The sequence below is a fragment of the Neodiprion lecontei genome, chromosome 1 (genome assembly GCF_021901455.1).
Source record: "Neodiprion lecontei isolate iyNeoLeco1 chromosome 1, iyNeoLeco1.1, whole genome shotgun sequence".
Taxonomy (NCBI): Eukaryota; Metazoa; Arthropoda; class Insecta; order Hymenoptera; family Diprionidae; genus Neodiprion; species Neodiprion lecontei.
The window spans coordinates 33,713,016-33,733,770 of record NC_060260.1 but is presented as its reverse complement, the minus strand read 5'-3'; the positions used below and the strand labels follow the sequence as shown (position 1 = coordinate 33,733,770).

The 20,755-nt window shown below is 39.3% G+C and overlaps 3 protein-coding genes across 3 annotated transcripts; 2 read left to right on the top strand and 1 right to left on the bottom strand.

Annotated features, from left to right (window-relative positions):
• Positions 1 to 978: 978 nt before the first annotated feature.
• LOC124296620 (larval cuticle protein 65Ag1-like) lies at positions 979 to 9,165 on the bottom strand. Its single transcript, XM_046746677.1, has 2 exons — positions 9,157 to 9,165; positions 979 to 1,317 (listed from the first exon to the last, which is right to left on the bottom strand). Exons 1-2 carry the CDS (start codon positions 9,163 to 9,165, stop codon positions 979 to 981), a joined length of 348 nt encoding a protein of 115 aa, XP_046602633.1.
• On the top strand, positions 3,437 to 4,379 carry LOC124295282 (endocuticle structural glycoprotein SgAbd-2-like). Its single transcript, XM_046744736.1, has 3 exons — positions 3,437 to 3,467; positions 3,756 to 3,877; positions 4,020 to 4,379. The coding sequence occupies exons 1-3, from the start codon at positions 3,459 to 3,461 to the stop codon at positions 4,219 to 4,221; spliced, it is 333 nt and encodes a 110-aa protein (XP_046600692.1). The 5' UTR covers positions 3,437 to 3,458; the 3' UTR covers positions 4,222 to 4,379.
• A 3,511-nt stretch (positions 9,166 to 12,676) lies between the features above and the next one.
• Positions 12,677 to 20,599, top strand: LOC107220518 (protein argonaute-2). Its single transcript, XM_015659152.2, has 17 exons — positions 12,677 to 12,952; positions 14,309 to 14,664; positions 14,746 to 15,363; positions 15,481 to 15,801; positions 15,941 to 16,135; positions 16,292 to 16,415; positions 16,518 to 16,640; positions 16,732 to 16,958; positions 17,135 to 17,254; positions 17,516 to 17,786; positions 17,924 to 18,079; positions 18,231 to 18,393; positions 18,482 to 18,572; positions 18,688 to 18,854; positions 18,948 to 19,221; positions 19,430 to 19,614; positions 19,782 to 20,599. The coding sequence occupies exons 1-17, from the start codon at positions 12,937 to 12,939 to the stop codon at positions 19,873 to 19,875; spliced, it is 3,501 nt and encodes a 1,166-aa protein (XP_015514638.2). The 5' UTR covers positions 12,677 to 12,936; the 3' UTR covers positions 19,876 to 20,599.
• Positions 20,600 to 20,755: the final 156 nt, after the last annotated feature.

Here is a 20,755-nt window from a genome sequence, read left to right as displayed (position 1 = left end):
ATTGACACCACTATCCGAAGCCGTGCTAATTCACTTTCTTACTACATTACACGCTCCGATCAGTCGCAAGATCAGCCTCAAAATTTCAAATTTATGGATCGACCACGAACCCCTTTCGAAATCGCGTATAATGGGAATTGAAACCGGTTAAAATTTTCACCAGCACTGACCCTGATATCGAATATATGTATATAATTATATATATATATGTATATGTATATGTATATTTACACACATGAAAGAAAAGAATGTGCAGGGGCTGACGGAACACTACCAATATAATAATTATGCACGTGTGCACGCGAAATCGCAAGACCTTTACCCTTAATTATACACCGATTATCCTTGCTTTAATATATATTGTTTTTAATCGTACGGATCCTTGGGTCAACCAGCCGGTGGAAAAGATGGGAATCAAAGTTCAAACAACTTTCATAAGCCTATTGTGACGTACCACGAATTATCAACTTAATCGTCTCCGTTCGGTAATACTCACCTATTCATCCGGTTCGAAAATAGCTGATAGCTCGATGTCGTTATGCAGCGAACTGCCTTAGGTCATAACGAACAGAGGACACGAATATCCAGGTTCTATGATGCGGTCGAAATTTCTGTCACAATCCACGTTACGATTAACGAGCCAATCGATCTCCTACTCAGGCATCGATTCCGCGAAGCTGTTCGCGCGAAGCGACGTAATTTTTACAACGGTGACGAGAAAAAAAAAATAAATAAATAAATAAAAATGAAATCTTCAACAAAAGCTGAAAACGGCAAGAGGTATCGGTTAAGTTCGTTTCAAAATTCTTTCAATAACAACAAGACAATACAGTCGTTCGTTACTGTAAAAATCGTAATTTATTAAAATGGTTTCATTTATCGATAATAAAAAAAATTTCGTTGGATACTTTTTTAAAACATTTTTATTCAACCGTCTATATCTACGTCAACTCCACGTTTATTTAACTTAACAATCATCTACGAGGCCGCGTTGGGGTCAGGTGCCACCGGCAAGTGACTGCCCTGGGCGTGGAAGCCGTTGCCGTCGGCGGTCCACGTTTCCTCGACTAACTGTCCGTCGGGAGCGTAGTACTTGAAGGATCCCTTCTTTACGAGGACGAATCCGTCTTCCTTGGAGTTGGGGACCAGAGCACCCTGTTCGGATACTTGGGTTCCATCGCCGGTAAGGTAGCTCAGAGCGAACTGCCCGAACTCGTCATGGGTCTCTTGGTAGTCCAGGATGGGTACGACTCCGGGGGTGAGCTGATTCTGAGGACGAGCCACGGCGACGGCGGCTAACGCGGCGAGGACGATTGCCTGTCTCGAGAGAAAGGGACGGTTAATTTATAGACCCAGAAAACGAAACACCGTTAAAAACTACCTCGGAATGCTCTTACTGATAATAATCAGCCCGTAGCTTGGCTCTTCGTTTGGGTTTTATTTCGTAGGTATTTTTTAGGAAAACAAAGAGTGTACTGAATATTAGCACGGAGAAAGAATTTGTTGAATATTACCAAATATGACGAAGGAAATGTGTGTTGATTTATTATTTAACTAAACGTGGTGATCCGTTAAACCAAAAAAATTGTCAGAATAAGAATTTCGCTCTTTGGATAAAACGATGCTTGTTCGAAATCACAAGAATTTTCTTCAGCCACTTTGGGTTAGATTCAACAAATTTTTCTTTCTACGCACAAATATGACGTTATACTCACGACTTTCATGATGAAAGTTTAACTTGGCTTGAACAGAACCGATGGGGTTCTTTGGCGGGCTGCGGGTAATGTGTCGGTCAAATTGAAAATTTCCTCCTATTTATACGACAATGAAACTCCGATCATTATTTCTAAACGTTCACAGTTATTTAACCACTACCACCAAATAACCCCTTTCACTTTACCTGAGACTGCAAGACGAACAACACAGTCAACACAGTTTACACAGGGCGAAAATTTCCCTCGGGCGACTGTTCGTAGACTTTCCCAATTCAAATTTTCCGTCGCGTCGATAGTTGTAAAACGTTTTCTACGTAGCTTTAACCGCGGTGCGACGTTCATTTCGAAAATGGAAATCAGTTCGAGACAAATTTTAACGACCAAAGCGCATTGAGAATCCGAACAAATACGCGTGATTCGAACTCTTTTACTCGTTTGAAATTCTCGTCCCCGCAAAATTGTTAAAATGAATTCGATTAGATTATTTCATATTTGAAATGCATCGTTCTGTCCTTAACACCGAAATATCACAATTTTCTTTCCACACAATTCACATGTCGGTAAGCATCATTCTCACATTAGGCTGTATTACTGTAACGTACAACATAAGCATTAATTATTTCATTTTTCGTTGTAATCTTTATGACTTTACAAATCGATTTAATCACTTAATGTACATTGGAGACATTGTGTCATTGATACTTTCCTTTTTTCATAAAATATATTATGTTACTCGTTTTATGGTATTTTATATACAATTTTTTGTAAACGCCGTTTAAATTGTATCAGCATGCATCGAATACTTCAAATTTTGATTTTTTTCGATGGTACCCTATATTAAAAAAAAAAAACGAAATTACAAGTTTTTATGCAACTTGTATGTAAAGACCTGTAAATTTAAAATTTCTCCATCAAAACCTTGACAAGATCGTTGCGTGGGTTTTTCGAGACCGACAGACCGGCATTATTCTAAAAACCTGCTTTGAAATTAGTTAAAGTCACTTTTAACAACAACCTATACTTTTCGTGTATCACCATCAGTGGATAAAAAATAAAAAAGACAAATAATTTATGATGAGAAAATGGTTACGGCTGCACGCATCCAATGCCCAATGAAATCGATGAATAATTACAAGATCACATGAATTTCAGTTAGCCACCGTAACGTGCATTTTTGTTTTCCGTACAGATTTCATCAAAACTAAGAAGTTAAACAAAAATGAGTTGTTGTCTATAGTAGGAGTCTTGAAAAAGACTTTCATCTGGCTAACTCTGCTATGATTTGGAGTAAAACGTGACCGACTGAAATCCAACATGAAGTTTGAGACAAATTGATTCTTGGTAAATTATTATACGTTGTCGATCAAACTTCGACTGCAAACGTTCACTTACATAATAATCGAATACTTACCATGATAGTCACACTGAAACCGAGCAATTATCGAATCATTAAAATTATACGCAGCTATCGACATTCAAGCGGATTTCAAATTTCGTCCAAGCCAGCATTGGAAAACACATCGCGCGACATGTTTTGATCGCTGTAATACATATATATATATATATATATATATATATATATATATATATATATATATATATATATATATGTTCATCCGTCCGAAGTGCACGTACGACATTTGTCCCGAGGGTTCTTTCTGTTCGTTATAAATACTCAAGTTTTACAAGAGTTTTTAACAGTTCGAGCCGATACGCACATTAGCAACGACCTTTTATCCCAACATGAGAATTGTGAGTACAGTTTCACACTTGTGACAAGAATTGTTATCAGCAATTTTCGAGCCATGACAGTTTCGAATAGTCAAAACTACTCTTTACCCTCGCTCTTCGGGCTGCACGGGAAAATTTATAATCCGTCGACTACGTTCCAACTCGCACGCATTCAACTCTCGTGAAGTGCGACGGCAGATCTATTATCAAGTTGGATTAACTGCAGGCCAACGTATAATATCAGTGGTCTTCTTCGGCCGGATTTGCATCCTGATTTTTTCCATTCGCTCAAGTTCATTGTATCCACAGGTTCTGGTCCTCGCTGCCCTTGTGGCCGTTTCTGTAGCCGCACCCCAAGGATTTGTATCCACGCCAATTCCGGTGCTCCAATTCGACGAAAGCCGCGACGAGTTCGGACAATTTGCATTGACGTGAGAATGAGGAATTTTTCAAATTTCATTTTTCCATCTGGTGTGCAATTGAGACCAAGTGGAAATTCTTACGTTAAATGTGTGCAGAGTGAAGAGAATGTCTACTAAAATTTTTCCTACGTTCTTTTACTCGATATTATAGCTACCGAACTGGAAATGGAATCTCCGTAACGCGTGAGGGATCGTTGAAGCCGACTGCTGACGGAAAAGACCACGTCCTGATCCAATCCGGATCCCAAACTTACGAGAGCCCTAACGGAGAAAAGATCACGGAGACCTGGACCGCCGATGAAAATGGATACATAGTCGAGGGTGATCACATCCCCAAAGCCTCGAAAGCGTAATTTTTTCAACTTGACGACATTTGATAACCAGAGACCCGAGCGGATAGTTTTCGGTAATTTGAGAGAAGGCTAGAGCAAGGGAGGCTCTGACCAAACATCATCAACGCTTGTCGACAAGCGGCCGAGAAGTTTTGGGTAAAAATGATTCCATTCGAGGTGCATGGTTATCAAGCACGCGATTATCCCGAAAGTATCCCGTCTCGACTCTACGTCGTCCTATTTGTTTGTCAATAAAACGTTTCGACTTATAATAAACTATTCCTTTGACAAAGAATGTGAATAAAAGAAAGTTTAATGTAAAAGTTTACCGGATTCACGCTTCAAATAATTCATTCGACGTTTCGCGTTCTCGAGCTTCGACTATAGACGTGTTTGTGATCGGAACAATGGTCGAGCTACCAGCCGCCACGTGCGAAAAGTATCGACTCACCATCGCCAAGTATCATATTGACTTGTTAAAGCCGAAGGCTTCCGTGAAAAACGGTGGTTCTCGACAATAGCGATCATTTAACCAATTTAGATCGTCGATGCGTGTAAATTGCAGTCCTTGGTGCAAACTAACTTGCCGTACAGGATTACGAAACCACCGGATCTTGGTAACTATCGGACTAGACCACCGTAGTCACGGCTACAAGGGTGGATTGAAAACTTAGACCTTGACTTTCCTGAGACCATTATGGGTGTCCTATTTGTCAACTACATAGGTCAACGGTCAACCGCGCAACTAATATAAATCCACAGCCACCTTCCCTTCACCTATTATAGCCACTCAATGTTCCCCTCGGTGACATTGATGACTATAGCGATGAGCTTCTGCGGATTTCTTTATATCGGTAAAACCGCCGAACTTATCTGGTTCAACCTAAAATTCAGCGAGGAGTTGCTTTGGTTGAGCTCATCGGAATGCATACGCGCTATGGGTGTACGAATGATGAAACCAACGGCTGAACTATAGAATCCCGAAAAAGAATCTTGGACGAGAATTTATCTATCAAATGTATGGGGACAGTTTAATTGGTCTACCAGACCAATTAGTACCGGAATTCAATAATTGGGTCGCCTGAGGCATTGAAGGGATCTTGATAGAACTGTAAATTATACCAAGCCAGGTGATTAGCAAATTAGTAAACTGGAATGGACTCGATAATTGGTGTATTTCCAGCTGGTGCTCACGCTTGTGTCAAGTTTCTTCCATGCTTTTTCGCGTGAACTTTTAGGGTTAAAAGTAATTAGCCCTATTGTGTTCGTTCAATCGGATTTAGCAGAAACAGATTGAAACCGTAGAACGAACGAAAATTCAGTGAAGACAGACCGGCAGTATCCAATTAATTTCCTGACGCTAAGGAATTTGTTGAACCTAATAATTTGACGCGAAACAAAGCAAGTGGACTTCAGAGTTGGTCCTCAAAGTTGATAATAAGTGCCAGTTTAATCGGATCTTTCGCGCAATATGAGAAGGTCCATTGCTTTTGTATAACGGCCATGCTTCTGGCACTAGGCCTGTACCAAGCTAAGTAAATTCCTGAACGATTCCGCGATCACGGAAGTTGGATAGAACAAAAATTTCACAACTTCGCTTCAGGCTAGACGAAGGCTCTTGCTCAAGCCGCTTCGGCGATGAATCCGCTGGGTTAACGTACCTTTTTTATGAGTAATTATGACACCCGTGAACCCGAGCACGTAGTTAGATTCCTGTTTGCGACCTTGGATATTAATAAAAGCTAAGAGGTAACCCACACTTCCGGGCTCGTTCGAAGGACGCAAGGATGCCGTTTACAACAAACGTTGAATACAATTCAAAATCTATTCGGCAGATTCTCAACAACATTTGTTTGATCAGTCGGCCGACTTTCAGCTGTGAAAATTTTGAGGTCAATACCGAGAACAAATTGGCCATTAATCATTGTCGTTTATAATAATCCTTGTCAACTTTGCATAGATCGCAAATTTAACGTCTTTCCTTGTCCCAGTTTCAGGGGCCTGTCGAGTCAGTCAATGAATCCCATAATTAAACTTACCTATTGCAGACACTTATGTTTCAGGAATTTGGCACACTGCAGACAAGTTACTGTATTGAAAGAGTCCAGAGTGTCTCACATGACATGGAATAGTCTGTAATCTGTTCAGTTTATAAAACAGATCGCTTTTCGCGATTTGACATGAAATTTGTGCCGCACATTAACTTTTAAAATTGATGTTGAAAGAGAAGAAAATCTAGCCAGCCTTACAAAGTTGAAAACAAAACTCTCCCGAGGGGTTCTACTTGTCTTTCAAAGTATATAATCAAATGCTAATTGATGCGGAAGCATATTTTGTAGCCTATAATCACTTAACGGGCGCAAACTCACCCTGGAAATTTTTATGTCATGACGGTAAAGTCCCGTATTCAGAACTCATAAAGTAGACAGATTTTTAGAGCTTATTGAGACAAAAGTGTTAGACCTCCCATAATCGGTCCATTTTAAGAACCCGCTTCGCGCTTTGCGGTCGCCTCGTTCTCTCAGAAATACAAAATTTGAACACTTAGCGCGAAGTAAAGTGATTCGTAATCGTCTCATTCGTAAGAAGCTTGAGGAGAAATGTTTTTGCGTAATACGTCAGTTCGCGACTGAATCGTCGTACAGAACGGAAACTTAAAAGGATTATTTATTCTCGTTTTAGTCGTCGATGGAAATATTTTTACATGCCATTCATGTGATGCCGATGTAAGCGCCGTACAGCAGAAAGGACAAGCTTCTTATCGTTAGGCGGGGAATCATTATCGATACCGTCTTCGTTAGTCTCAAAGTCCCAGAAATTTTTCTTCACCTGTTCAATGCGAACACATTTATACGAGAGTGGAATCTACAATAAACGAACATGTCGAAAACACGGTTAAATTTGATGAACATTCAATTTGCGTCCACTTATAATAACAGCCGGCCGCATCCTGACACTTTGAGATTCACGATTGATCGTTTTCGCTTTCCCATTCGTGATCAATGTTAAAAGAGAGAACGTGTAGTTTTAACCATAATCATTTGTCACTCCTCGGCGAGTAAGTTGAGAAGAAGGCGAAGATCCCTGAAAATACGCAACTTATCTGCGATATTTATTACATAACAAATCAAATTAATAAACCGCAAGACCCAAAGCATTAATTCTGTCCTCACCCATTGTATAATTCTCAGAATCTTTCTCCCCGAAACCGATTCACGACCAGTACATTTATGTGCTAATAAGCCTCATCAAACTTCGAGATTAGTAGAAGCGTGTTTCGGCAATAGGCGTGGATTCTTATCGCATTCAAATGGATTTCGCAAGTTCAAATAAACGGCTCTGGTGTATATCTCAGCTCCCCAATATCTTCCACGGTTTGAATCGAACTAACCACAGAACCGTTAGCGTTTCGGCCTTAGTAGGTGGAGTGAGAAAAAAAATAATCTTCCACTTGTTGTACCTAGATGCGAAAAAAAAACGCAATTGCATGCTTCTTTAGCCAGCGCAATGTCTTAAGTTTACGTCGATAATGAACGGATGTAGGTTATAATTAAATTTGAATTTCAAATACACGCTTTACATAAACACGAAATCACTTTATTTACTCAACAACATCGGTCAATGTCAGGAATCACCTGATAAACCAATAAAATTACGTTCACTCTAATATTTGGTGCAGCGCCGTATCAGTTGGAGGGCCGGGCGTGAATTTGACTGCGACTTCTCTGCAAGGTGCTGGAAGCAATGGGGGGCTCGTCAACGTCATAAGCCAGTTTCACGAGTTTTCCATTCTCGTCCGGGATGGAATATACGCCCTTCTTCACGATGACTACCTCCTCGCCCGTCTTCTCGTTTGTCAGAACAACGCCTTCTTCTTCGAACATACTTCCATCGTCGTCCGTGAGTCTGAAAGTTATTCGTATATGTGTTGGCGAACGTCAACTTGCGTGACAAATAAGGTGACAGGTTTGCATACAGGCAATTTGTCAGTTGTGGTGCAAAAAATCGGAACTCTGGGCAATAGGTGGGATTCGAACGGGTGCGCAGGGTGCGAGACACGTGATTGAGGGTGCGGCAGGTATTTTCATAAGTGACACGAGCCTGATACACCGTCTAGGAAGGGTGTTTTCATTATCATGTTGCCAAGCGCATGCATGACGGACGGATGACGGCGTTGACGTAATGGAAAATGAAAATCGGCTCGAGGAGGAAGAGAAACGATTTTCGTTTAATGACCAAAATCACTGTGAATTGAAGCGAAATTTTTTCACCACCTCTTAAAGTCAATCGAATAAAATCGCGCCTATGACTCGAACAGCAAGTCGGGTCGCCCCGTTTCGGTAGAGAAGTTCCCCTTTAAGACCGGAGATTGGGGTCGTAAACAGGAGCTGTGAAACGTTATCTGAAGGAAACTCGGTGAAAATATGTGAAGTGAAAGAATTACCCGAGAAAAATACACCACCTGCGAGCTACGACATGTGAGGCGTGATATACGTACGGAGCACGGAAAGGGGACAAAAATACACACTGTCGGAAGAATGGGAGAAGGACGTGCAGGGGATGAGGGCTGCTTTTTACACGTACACTTGGAATAGTGAATTACCTCAGTGTAAAATGTCCGTTATCGTCTACATGGATCTCCGGCTCTCGAGTCAACCCGAGTTCTTCAACGCCAACTTTATCTGCGGATTGCTGCTCTGCGGATTGCTGCTCCTGGTCAGAGACAGCGTAAGCGGACGCCACAAGGCACGTGAGAAAAACAGCCTGCAACAAAAATGTGGAAAACAAACTTAGTCAGGTCGAATGAATGGCGAGTGTTTTTTAACTGGGTAGATAAAATATAAATCAACGAGACGCGAATCAGGATTAAATATCTCGTTATGAGGGTGTAACTAAAATAATGTTGTTCTCTTTAAAATAGTATCCTTTGCTTGCAGGTTTAGCGGGAAGACTCACGAATTTCATGTTCAGTTGACGCTTATCGACACGTTCACAAGGCTAGTGTAACTATCGAACTTGCATTGTGAGTCGAGGTTTTCCTGTTATATATGCCAAACCAGCCGAGATTTCCCCTACCGAAGAAATTTTTGCTACCGTTAGAAACGGGCCATTTACATTTCGGCTGGCACTTACGATTTCGGGGAAAGTGTCGCTGAACAAATTGGAGAAATTTTCTTCTTGGATTGAGCAATAACGTGGAAAGCGTCAGCATTTTCACCAGGCCGTGTCATTTACCTGGCAAATTACAGCGGGCGGTATACTTTTGAATGACATGCTACTTCAAACCCTTTATTCTTCAAATGCAATATTAGAAAAAGTGTGAAAACGCAAAGTACCTTGGGAATAAAACGTGCAGATCGAAGAATCAGAATTCCGGTCAAAAGAAATGGGGGAAAAAAAAACAATTTCATTCGTTTCGTTTAATAACGAGAATTGATAGTTCTTACGTGGATGTAACAGGAATGAAGGTATCAACCTTTTTTTAATAACACTTTAGCATAACGTTTTACGAATTTAATATTATTTTATTAACAAATTCTACCTAATACAATTATTGAGATCTGTTGCATTTTTGACTAAAATACTTCTTCACTAAACGGTGCAATTTCCCAAGTCACTGAAATAAAATATTTTCCTTCACGGTACTCAAATTTACCCCACACTTGACTCTGATACAGAAAATATAAAACTCTGCGTCTATTATCGTTATCACGCATGATTTTTGCCTTTTCCACAAACTGCAGAACAAAGCTAATTTATATATCTTCTACAGTGTTTACTTCGAAAAAAAACCTTATTGAAAATTTAAGTATCTACACAAAAACTAGGTTGTTCATAGTTCAGGTTCTGTTTTATAAATAATTCTGCAGGCGAGATTTTAGGAGGGAAATTTCCTAAATCAACACAGAACTTGCGCTACGAACAAAGTCATCCAAGTATGTAGTGGATGGTCTTGTCTGTAAAACAACGAAACTCTATACTACATGATATATATGATATTTTGTCACGTATCGCAAACTTGCACCAGTCGGTAAAGTTTCGGGATGTTCGGAATATTGGATTAGAACCTTCTGCAAAATTTTCCAAAACTTTTTCAATTCATTCAATATTTATTACGTATACAGAATGTGGGTATTTGCATGTCTCAACATGGTATTCAAACAAACGAAATGCCAAACCTTTCTAATATCCGTATAAGACAATGCGTACAAGTCGATAATTATCCTCGATGACTCACCACGCGTGAGTGAAATATGTGTATAATTACCGTCCAATAAAGTGAAATGCTTTGACACTTGGAGATTTAGTTTTCTATTAATTTGTACCTAATCGTTTCTCTTGTATCATGAATTTTTAGAATCTGTCCCAATTTTCGCGAGAGTAATTCTTCTCAAATGAAATAACGCGATCGCAATAAGAACGAAGATCGTCTTTGTCCAGTATTGATCGTCATCAAGTGCACTCCAGTGTTGCGATCGAGTTCCAGATAGAAGCATCAAATCCAAAGGTACACCTTCCTAAGTGAATTATGGACAAAGAGACTGCTGCTTTCTCATTTTAATTCAAGTTGAGGTATTTTAAACGAAAAGCGACGAAGTATTTCAAGGAGTCTAGATTACTCGAGTCGAAAACATTTGATTCAGGTATTTGATTACGAGGTAAAGGGTGAAATTATCATGGAATTAAATACTCCTACCAGCGCAACAAGAGCTCGTGATAAAAAAAAAGTATCTACTGACGTATAATGGATTTAAGTGCAAAGCACACAAAGCTAGAAAGATAACAGAAAACATTTTCAAATAATTGTCCAGAAGTTAATCATTCGTATAAACTTAAAGTCACTGCAACACTAGGCGCCGGTATTTACGGATATAGGTAGCAGTTTCTTTACCATTACATCGTATGTCAGTTGTGTGGTAGATTATTATTCACAGTTGTATACTGACTTCACAAGTGAATGACGAATAACCCAAGTATAGGAACAACGCAATTTTCAGATCATTCAAATCAAAGTTCGACTGCGATCGAAAGGTTTCGGCGGCTTTATCAATTAACCACGGGTGCTTCTGATCAGCCATCGTGAAACTTTTTTAACTAGTTACGAAAGTATCAATCGCTCGTATAATTACATATTAGCTGACGCAGACCCTTAATTCAGGAAGTATAATTAATTGACAGAATCTGCACTGTAACAGGATCGCAACTAATTCGCGATAGAGGCGGCACTCATGACGTATTATTATTTTCAACAACTAATCTTATTTCTTCTATGCGCAGATTACGGTTATCGCAAAAAATTGTGAGAAACGCCAGCAGATATAATGCTGACCGCACACCGGTTTCGTGTTTCGATGCTGCCACGGAAGCGTTGCAGTATGCCTGGTTGCCTACAACATCATAGAAAGGCTGTCAGTAAAATGTGAATGACAGTGTTCCTAATCATGAGAATTTCAACAATGCCGAATGAATCTTTAAACGGCAGAGAATTTAATGTGTTTGATTTTTTACTGGGATATTTAAGTTCTCGGATGGTCTCGGCTTTTAATTTTAAGAATAATGACCATCTTGCCATTAGTTGATAGCCGACTGTCCGTACTAATCTTCAGGCCTTTACGAGAAAAACATTGTGAAGTTGCCTCCAGTAAGATCCCGCGCGTATTTATTTTGTACGGTAACTGACGATGAGTTCTACATTATCTTGTGGAAACCCCCATCCTTCGAGCGTTGCCGTTCTTAAGTTCAGCATTGTGTACTGTTTTCCTGATGGTAAGTACGAGCCAGTTACCAACTTCCGTGTATCGTTCAGAAAAGGAGCTCGAGACATATTCGGTGCCGACTGAGGATATTAAAAAGTGGCCCGATAATCCTAAAACAAATGTCGCTAAAAGCGAATCTGGAACGCTCGACCGTGTGGCCAGCTAATCGTGAGAGCATCTTTGATCGAAATTATTGTATATCCTAGTTCTCGTCTAGCGAACTCAATATTGCATGAAAACAGTCTTACGATGACTCGTTTTACTCTTCATTCTTTCCGGAATGATAGAAAGTATTTTAACTAGGCACATTTTGGCCCCAGAAATGTGAGAAATGTGGGAATAGTAACACGTGTCGAAAAAACTACACATTTCTTGGACGATTTTTGGATTACGAGTAACTTTTCTAAATTCCACTACGAAAGAGCGATGCACCGTCGAAATTTTAACCCTTTCTATTTGTCTGTTTATTTAATATACGAAGAAAAAGGGTGAGTTTGCTCGGTCGGTGAGATACTAATTTACGTAGTACTACTTCGTTAATTTAACCAATTAGAACTACCCATAATCTCGGCGGTGCATCGTAGGAGTGCGAAAGGTATAAAACATGGTTGGCAGCACTGGGAGCTAATTTCGGAACGCATCCTACATTCTCAGGGTGCGTTCCGAAATGTATCTGCAGTACTGCAGCGGCGTTCCGAAATCGGGCGACAGCTCACTGCCATCCGAGTAGCGTCATGAGATTAGTCGTATTGTCGACCCTGTCAGTTTATTACGGTTGGTGAAATCCCGACGTGTGTGATCAAAATCATTGGCAACGAAATCAGTGAGTGCCAAAGTTTCGTGAAAATTGTGTACGCGGTTCGGACAGGATTCCAGAACTAAACTAATATTATAATAATAGTTTTCCAATCTTCTCAAACATCCGTTGATATTCGTCCCGGAAATTTGGGTCCTTTGATATAATTACACACAGCTCGAGATGACGAAAAAGAGAGGTAAGTGACACATGTAATTTATTTTATTTCACTGAAGGCACGGCCTTGTAAATGGCAGATTTATTCCAATTTAATTGTACACTATGCTCCAATTTCTTGTTTGTACCGATTATCATGTGCGTTAAAACGCGTGTTCTACGTTCGAAAAATCAATATTATGTTGCTGACAAAGTGAGAATTACTCATTCTTGATCCAACATACCATCTACAATATGCCAACCTGTAACGACTGTATGTTTGTACAATCCTACAATGCTTGGAAGAAACAAGATTTTTCATAAACCTCTGTCGTGCCAATTCCGACAAGTAAAATTTTTTGGCACATTGGTTATCTGTCATACCTTCCGGGTTTAAATTCTCTTAATCCAGTGCCATCTCTGATTAATTCTAATTTATCACCATGTTCGATTTCAAATGTATCACAAACGTGTCGGACAAATTTTTTTATTTCAGTTTTTCCAGTTAATCTCATCGATATGACTCGTCCCTACGATATAGACAATGTCAACAAAAAATAGTTTTGAATCTCTGTTCCGTGACCATATACTTTCTAAAACCAACTTTCTTTGCGTGTCAAAATCTAATTCATATAAACATTGTATCATAAAATAATATTTCGGCGTGTCAGTTGATGCGTTATCATCTTTCAACATGCAAATATAACGTACTAGTTTGGACTGCTAGTCACTGCAAGTGGTCCTGCAATAGTTAATGTTGAAAATGATGTCACTCATTGCGGTATATGCGGAATATGTGAAATGCCAGAGCAGCAAAGTTCATTTCGATCGACCTAAAATCCAAAGCAAAATGTCTCGAGGACATTTTTTTTAACGTAACCTTTATCTTCACATAATTGTTATCGCTTGATTAAGAAGATATTTCAGCTAACCTGTTAGATTCGACAAAATTATGTCTTCAACGTTTGATATCTGTCACTTGAATAAGAAATCAAAATTATGACATATATGCTTTAATAACCTGTGTTTTGTTCAACGAACCTGGACAACCATCACTTTAATAAAATTTCAAACTAGTGATCGCAGCTCAGTCTCAATTTAATGTTATTTAGCACTGGTTACGGATTGTTATCCACCTGTCCAGCAAAGCATACAATAGAAATAAAATCATTCCAACTTAAATATGCGTTTGTTTTATCACAGATGAATTACAAATTTCTTGAATCCTTACTTAATCAACCGACAATCGCTATTCCAAGATAATAAAGAAGCAATTTATTTGATGACCATGTAGTATATTCATCAAATAGAAATGATAATCTTCAAATTGTTCAAGCCTTGAAACAACGAAGTGAAAGGTTGTGACCAACGATGATGAATGATCTTTTATTTTCAACAGGAAAGAAGGGAAAACAGCAAGACACAGGCCAGGCCTCTAAATCTCAGCCTGCAGCCACTGTATCAGAGCCAGGACCTCCTCCAAAAGCAGCGCCAGAAAATCCTCCAAGTGGCCCACCTTCAACTTCTTCGACACCACCTCCAAGAGGAGTAGATAGAGGTGAGGACCCTCATCCTAAAGGACGAGGCAGAGGCAGAGGTAGAGGGACCACTTCTGAACCACAGGCTCCAGGCCCAGGACGTGGAGCTGGATCGACAGGTGGTCCGCCTTTTCAGGGACCACTTGCACAGGGACCTCGACCTCAAACACCGCCTGCACGGGGACCTCGACCTCAGGCACCTAGCAGCCAACCACAGGTATGAATGAACAATCTTATGCATCTGTAAAAGTTACATCAGTGTAACATCGATAAAAATGGCACAATATTGCGAAACCAGCAAGTGCCACAACAGCAGCCATCGCCCCAACATGGCCTACCACAGCAACAGGGACCCCGTCAACCTGGACCACAGCAGGTCCCACGACAACAAAGTCCATGGCAAGGACCACCACAGCAACAGGGACCCCGTCAACCTGGACCACAGCAGGTCCCGCGACAACAAAGTCCATGGCAAGGACCACCACAGCAACCGGGACCCCGTCAGCCTGGACCACAGCAGGTCCCGCAACAACAAAGTCCATGGCAAGGACCACCACAGCAACCGGGACCCCGTCAGCCTGGACCACAGCAGGTCCCGCAACAACAAAGTCCATGGCAAGGACCACCACAGCAACCGGGACCCCGTCAGCCTGGACCACAGCAGGTCCCGCAACAACAAAGTCCATGGCAAGGACCACCACAGCAACCGGGACCCCGTCAGCCTGGACCACAGCAGGTCCCGCAACAACAAAGTCCATGGCAAGGACCACCACAGCAACCGGGACCCCGTCAGCCTGGACCACAGCAGGTCCCGCAACAACCAGGTCCAAGGCAAGGACCACCACAGCCATCACCCCAACGAGGCCCATCACAACAACAGGGACCTCGTCAAACTCCTCAGCAACAACCACAGCAGGTAGAAAAACGAACCGAATAACAACAGTTTGCTAAGTTCCTTATGTTCGCTAAAGTAATTCCAACTAATGCTAATAGTTTGAATTACTGTATATAAAATGAATGTTCTCGTCAACAGACGGATTCTGCAAAATCTGTGGAATCACTACAAGAAGGCATAGCTAAAATGAGCTTGATTCCCTGTCGTAAAAATCCAGCTAAAGCGGGAACAATGGGAAGACCGATTGTAGTAGAAGCAAATGTAGTGTCACTGAAATTTAACTCAAACTTCAATCCGCATGCCGTGCACTATGATATTTCCTTTGATCCTGATAAACCGAAATTCATGCTACGAAGAACGTACGACGCCATTCATGAAAAATATTTCCCCAATCGACACCCTGCTTTTGATGGCAGGAGAAATTTATACAGCAGCGGAGTACTTCCGTTTGGCGACGGTGTAAGTACCTATAATTTCATATTGATTATTGTCTTTTAATTAGATTTTCAACAAGTGAGAATGTGAAAAAGTACATATTTATTTGTCTGTTGGATTAAATACTTTGCAACTATAACTGGTTTATGATTCCTATAAAAAGATGAAAGCGGAGATAGAGGTGTACAATCCAGAGCGCGAACAAAACAAAACATACAAGGTGGTCATCTCCAGAGTTGCTGATATCGATCTTTCGTGGTTGCCGCGTGTTGCTCCCGGCATGCCTCAAATTGAGCAAACTGCAGTACAAGCAATCGATGTTGTATTACGCCACGGGGCTGCTTCCAAATGTGTACAGGTAATTGAATGTGATCTAATGAAACATTTACATTGCCATTTTACAATGAAGAATATTCCATCACTTATGAATTATAGACGTAAATATATTTGTAATTGTGATTGACTTTGATTCAATCAAACTTTGATTTGTAACTGTAAACTTTCTCAACTACAGGTTGGTCGATCATTCTTTCAACCTCCAAAAGGTCATATCGTAGATTTGGGAAACGGTATGGAGTTATGGGTAGGCATGTTTCAATCAGCTATTATCGGTTGGAAACCATACTTAAACGTTGACGGTAAGAAAACGGGAAAACCATTAAAACATTGTTATTATATGGCTAAAGTCCGCATATATTACCTACGTAGTTACTAAAAGTTTGAATATTTTGACCATGCAGTGGCCCACAAAGGATTTCCGAAAGCTATAAATATAGTCGAATATATGCGAGAAATATGTGGATCTCGATTCTCCCCAAAGGACGTGGAATACAATAAAATAAACATTGCGAAACAACTCAAGGGTTTGTGAAAAATTTCATTACATCGTAATCAATTACATACTGTGAATAAAATACGATATAACACTAGTGCAATCTGTGATTTTGTATACAGGATTAAAAGTTATTTACGAAATTCCTGGACATCCCACATCAAAGCGAACCCAGCGAATAAATGATCTTATGCAAAGTGCAGTGAAAAGCATTTTCACGTTGGACAATGGAAGTAAAACATCTGTTTACGACTATTTTCGGAAGGAAAAGAACTATACTATTAAAAACCCAGAACTCCCCTGTGTTTGGGTTGGTGGCCGCAATCGACAGATTTATGTACCAGCTGAGGTATATAGAATGATATGACATCTCTTTTACTACATAAGATATACCTTTGTAATTGAAGTGAAATTACAACAGATAAATACAAATATCCGAAGTAGTTATCCCACAAAATTATGCCAGTTGTGAATCATGTGATTAAAATCTTCGGATTGTTCAAACGTACCATCTCAATTTTACAGCTATGCACAATCGTTCCTGGTCAAGTTACGATAAAAAAAATGGACGAAATACAAACCTCTAACATGATTAAAGCTGCTGCTACAAGTACTGACATCCGGAAGCAGAAAATTATGAATGCGGTGAGTTATTGAGATTATTATTTTAATATTACAAATCAATGAACACGTGGAAACTGTATTTTCAAAATGAAGAGTTACTCAAATCAGTAGGCTGCTATCAACGGACTGTTTTCATAGTTGAATTAATGACATGTAACAACATGTCAGGAATATCAAATTCGACATAGTGTTATTCCTTGATTCATATAGAAACTGATTCAGTCAAAAATAGAAGTGAAATACAAATGAATGGTTGAATAAGTGCATTTGTTTATTCTGCAGTTTGCATCGATCAATTTCAACAACGATCCTTGCGTGAAAGAGTTTGGGCTATCTGTCGGAGGCGGATTTGAAAAGGTGCCTGCTAGAGTGCTTGATCCACCGGTATTGATGTATGACCGGCAAGTTCGAGTCAGTCGGGGGACATGGAGAGCATCGAGATTTAGTAACGCTGCTGACTTACAACCTAAAACTTGGACAATTCTTAATCTGAACGGCAGATATACGAGAGAAAATGATTTGTACAGACTTGCAGACGATCTGATATCAAATGGTACGCATTTTTCAATTACAGTAATTTCTTTTTAATAAGATTCTAGTATGTCATAAAATTATGCTTTTTGTTTCTATTGTTAATATTACATAGATATGTCTTTTAATGAGTAACTAACTGCACTGAATCGGTTATAGCAATAAAATGTGGTATGAATCTTGGTGAAGCACTTACACCCTTTGTCACATTGGATCCACCAACGCGCGATGTTCGTGGGATCAACAACTTCTTCCAACAAAACAAAAATTTAAAATTAATCATTGTGGTTATACCTGATCGTGGATCTGCATACAGTAAGTTTCTGCTACAACATCTCTGTTTGCTCTTGAACCAAAATATTATGTTGAAGCTTCGTTACGAATCTAATATTTGACTGTATTAAAGATATATCATGTAAGTTTATTTTCACTTGCAGCCTGGTACTTTAAATATATTTTATTACAGGTAAAGTGAAGCAAGCGGCAGAAATCCATATAGGGGTATTAACACAGTGCATTAAAGCCCGAACTGTTGGTCGACTGAGTGAAGCAACAACATCCAACATTCTCTTAAAAATAAATTCAAAATTAAATGGTGTGAATCACATGATAATGGATAATAATCTCAAGTATGTTGCATCAACTTTCACATTATATTTTCATAATTATGTGCAAAATATTTTGAGTCTATTGTTCGATATCGATTTGTTTTTACAGACCTAAATGCCTCATGAAACCTTGCATAATTATCGGCGCCGATGTAACGCATCCTCCACCAGACGCCGTTGATGTACCGTCAATAGCTGCGGTATATTCTTACTGATATTTGAAATATCTGTTCTTAAAACTACAGCTCATAGACATGAGTAATTGAAGTAATTTTGAGGTATGTTCTTATGATTTCATATGTAACGTAATTGCAGGTAGCAGCTAGTCATGATGCAAGAGCACAATTCAAGTATAATATCAAGTGTCAGCTGCAACCACCTCGGGAAGAGATTATTCTAGACCTGCAAAGAATGGTAAAGGAACAATTATTGTTCTTTTACAAGTCAACTGGTTACCAGCCTCAGCAAATCATTTTCTACAGGTAAAAGATATCCACAAGTATTTCAATCAGCATTTGTTCATTAAATGTATCGACTCAATCACACTCTGTTTATATCCATATGCACCTTTGCAGAGATGGAGTAAGTGAAGGTCAGTTTGCTCAAGTCTTGAGCCGAGAGCTACCGGCTATTCAAAGAGCTTGCGGGCAATTGAATGCAAACTACAAACCACCAATCACGTTTTTGGTCGTACAAAAGAGGCATCACGTTCGCTTGTTTCCCACAGATGAACGAAATTCTGATGATGCCCGTAAAAATTTCAACGTGCAAGCTGGGACAGTTGTAGATACTATGATAACGCATCCTTCACACATCGACTTTTACCTTGTGTCGCATGCCAGCATTCAGGTTTGATGTTTCTTATATTTCAACACGGGGCTCATCGAAATAATCTTCATTGTCGACTTTTCAACTTGTTGACGCCTCGGTAGATTAAGTAGAAATAAAATCGACTGCCAGCAGAATTAGATCCATGTATCGCGATATATTCACGCGAAAAACGATAGATCCTGACTGATTCGTAATGACTCGAGAAATAATAGCTATTTCGTTTCAGGGTATGGCTAGACCTACAAAGTATAGATGCCTCTGGGATGACAGCAAGATGTCTGAAGACGAGATTGAGCAGTTAACGTATTATCTGTGTCACATGTTTTCGAGATGTACACGGTCCGTCAGTTATCCGGCACCCACGTATTACGCTCACTTGGCTGCATATCGAGCAAGGGTTCACACCGAAGAGTAAGTTCCTGACAAACTATCGCAAAAATCTTTCAATATTCTCGAATTTTTTATATTTTTAATACCATGATATCAAAACTGAATATCGTTATTTAAAATTAATTACATATTTCTTTGTTTACTACTTTCAATTCACCGTTTTATTAATATAATGGTAATTTTTTCAGGGTTCCTATCAACATTCATAATTTGATCGAAGAACAGCGCAAAAAATTGACTCTTCATGAAGGAATAATAGAAAATCCCATGTTTTTCGTATAAAAATTGCAGTTCCGTTATCCGAAACAGGAAATAAACGGAGATTTGATTAATATCTTATAATAGCTATAATATTATTACATATATAGCTTATAAATATCTAACTTTTGTCACCATAGATGGGAATGTTGATTAGAACAAAAACTAAAGCCCCCGTTGAAATACCATTTCTAACATATTAGCAATAGTCAACTGGTTATGGTTATCATTCTTGAGCTTACTCTTGTTACACATAATCAAAGTGATTGTTAAACCTAACTTTTTTCGCGACTTCGATAATTTTTTCAACGCAATTTTTCTACTATTTTGTATCATGTGTACCATAGGAATAGTTTATAATGTTTCATCTTACAATTGGAATGCTGTGAGATGACTGATTTTTGTTTTTCTCTTGAACTAAGTACACATGTATTTTGAACTAGAATCAATAATCACGGTTTCCATTAGCGCTTGCTGTACCTATTGTTTATCGTTTTCAGAAGGCGTGAAGACATTTCGTAAATTATTAAAAAAGTGATATATATATATTTTTTTTTTTTCACGTTTTATTATCGAAGGTACTTTAAAGTTGATCGCAATATCGTTGACTAAAGATATATGTATCAGTAATGTATCTTCAGTCAACGGTAGTGTTAAAGTATGGCCCGAAATAAATTTATACTATGATTATATCTACACATACCTAATTATCCATATTCTTTATCTAATTAAAGTGTTGAGTATTGTTTATGGCATTATTGGATTATGACATTATAAGATTTTATTGGTTTCAGATTATTTTTGAAAAATAAGCGTCCCCGTATCATGCAATTTAACCAATTGTTGATTTGTTGACCATTTGAACACTTTCGCAAAAAGTTGCAGATAACATGAAAGTGTTTTT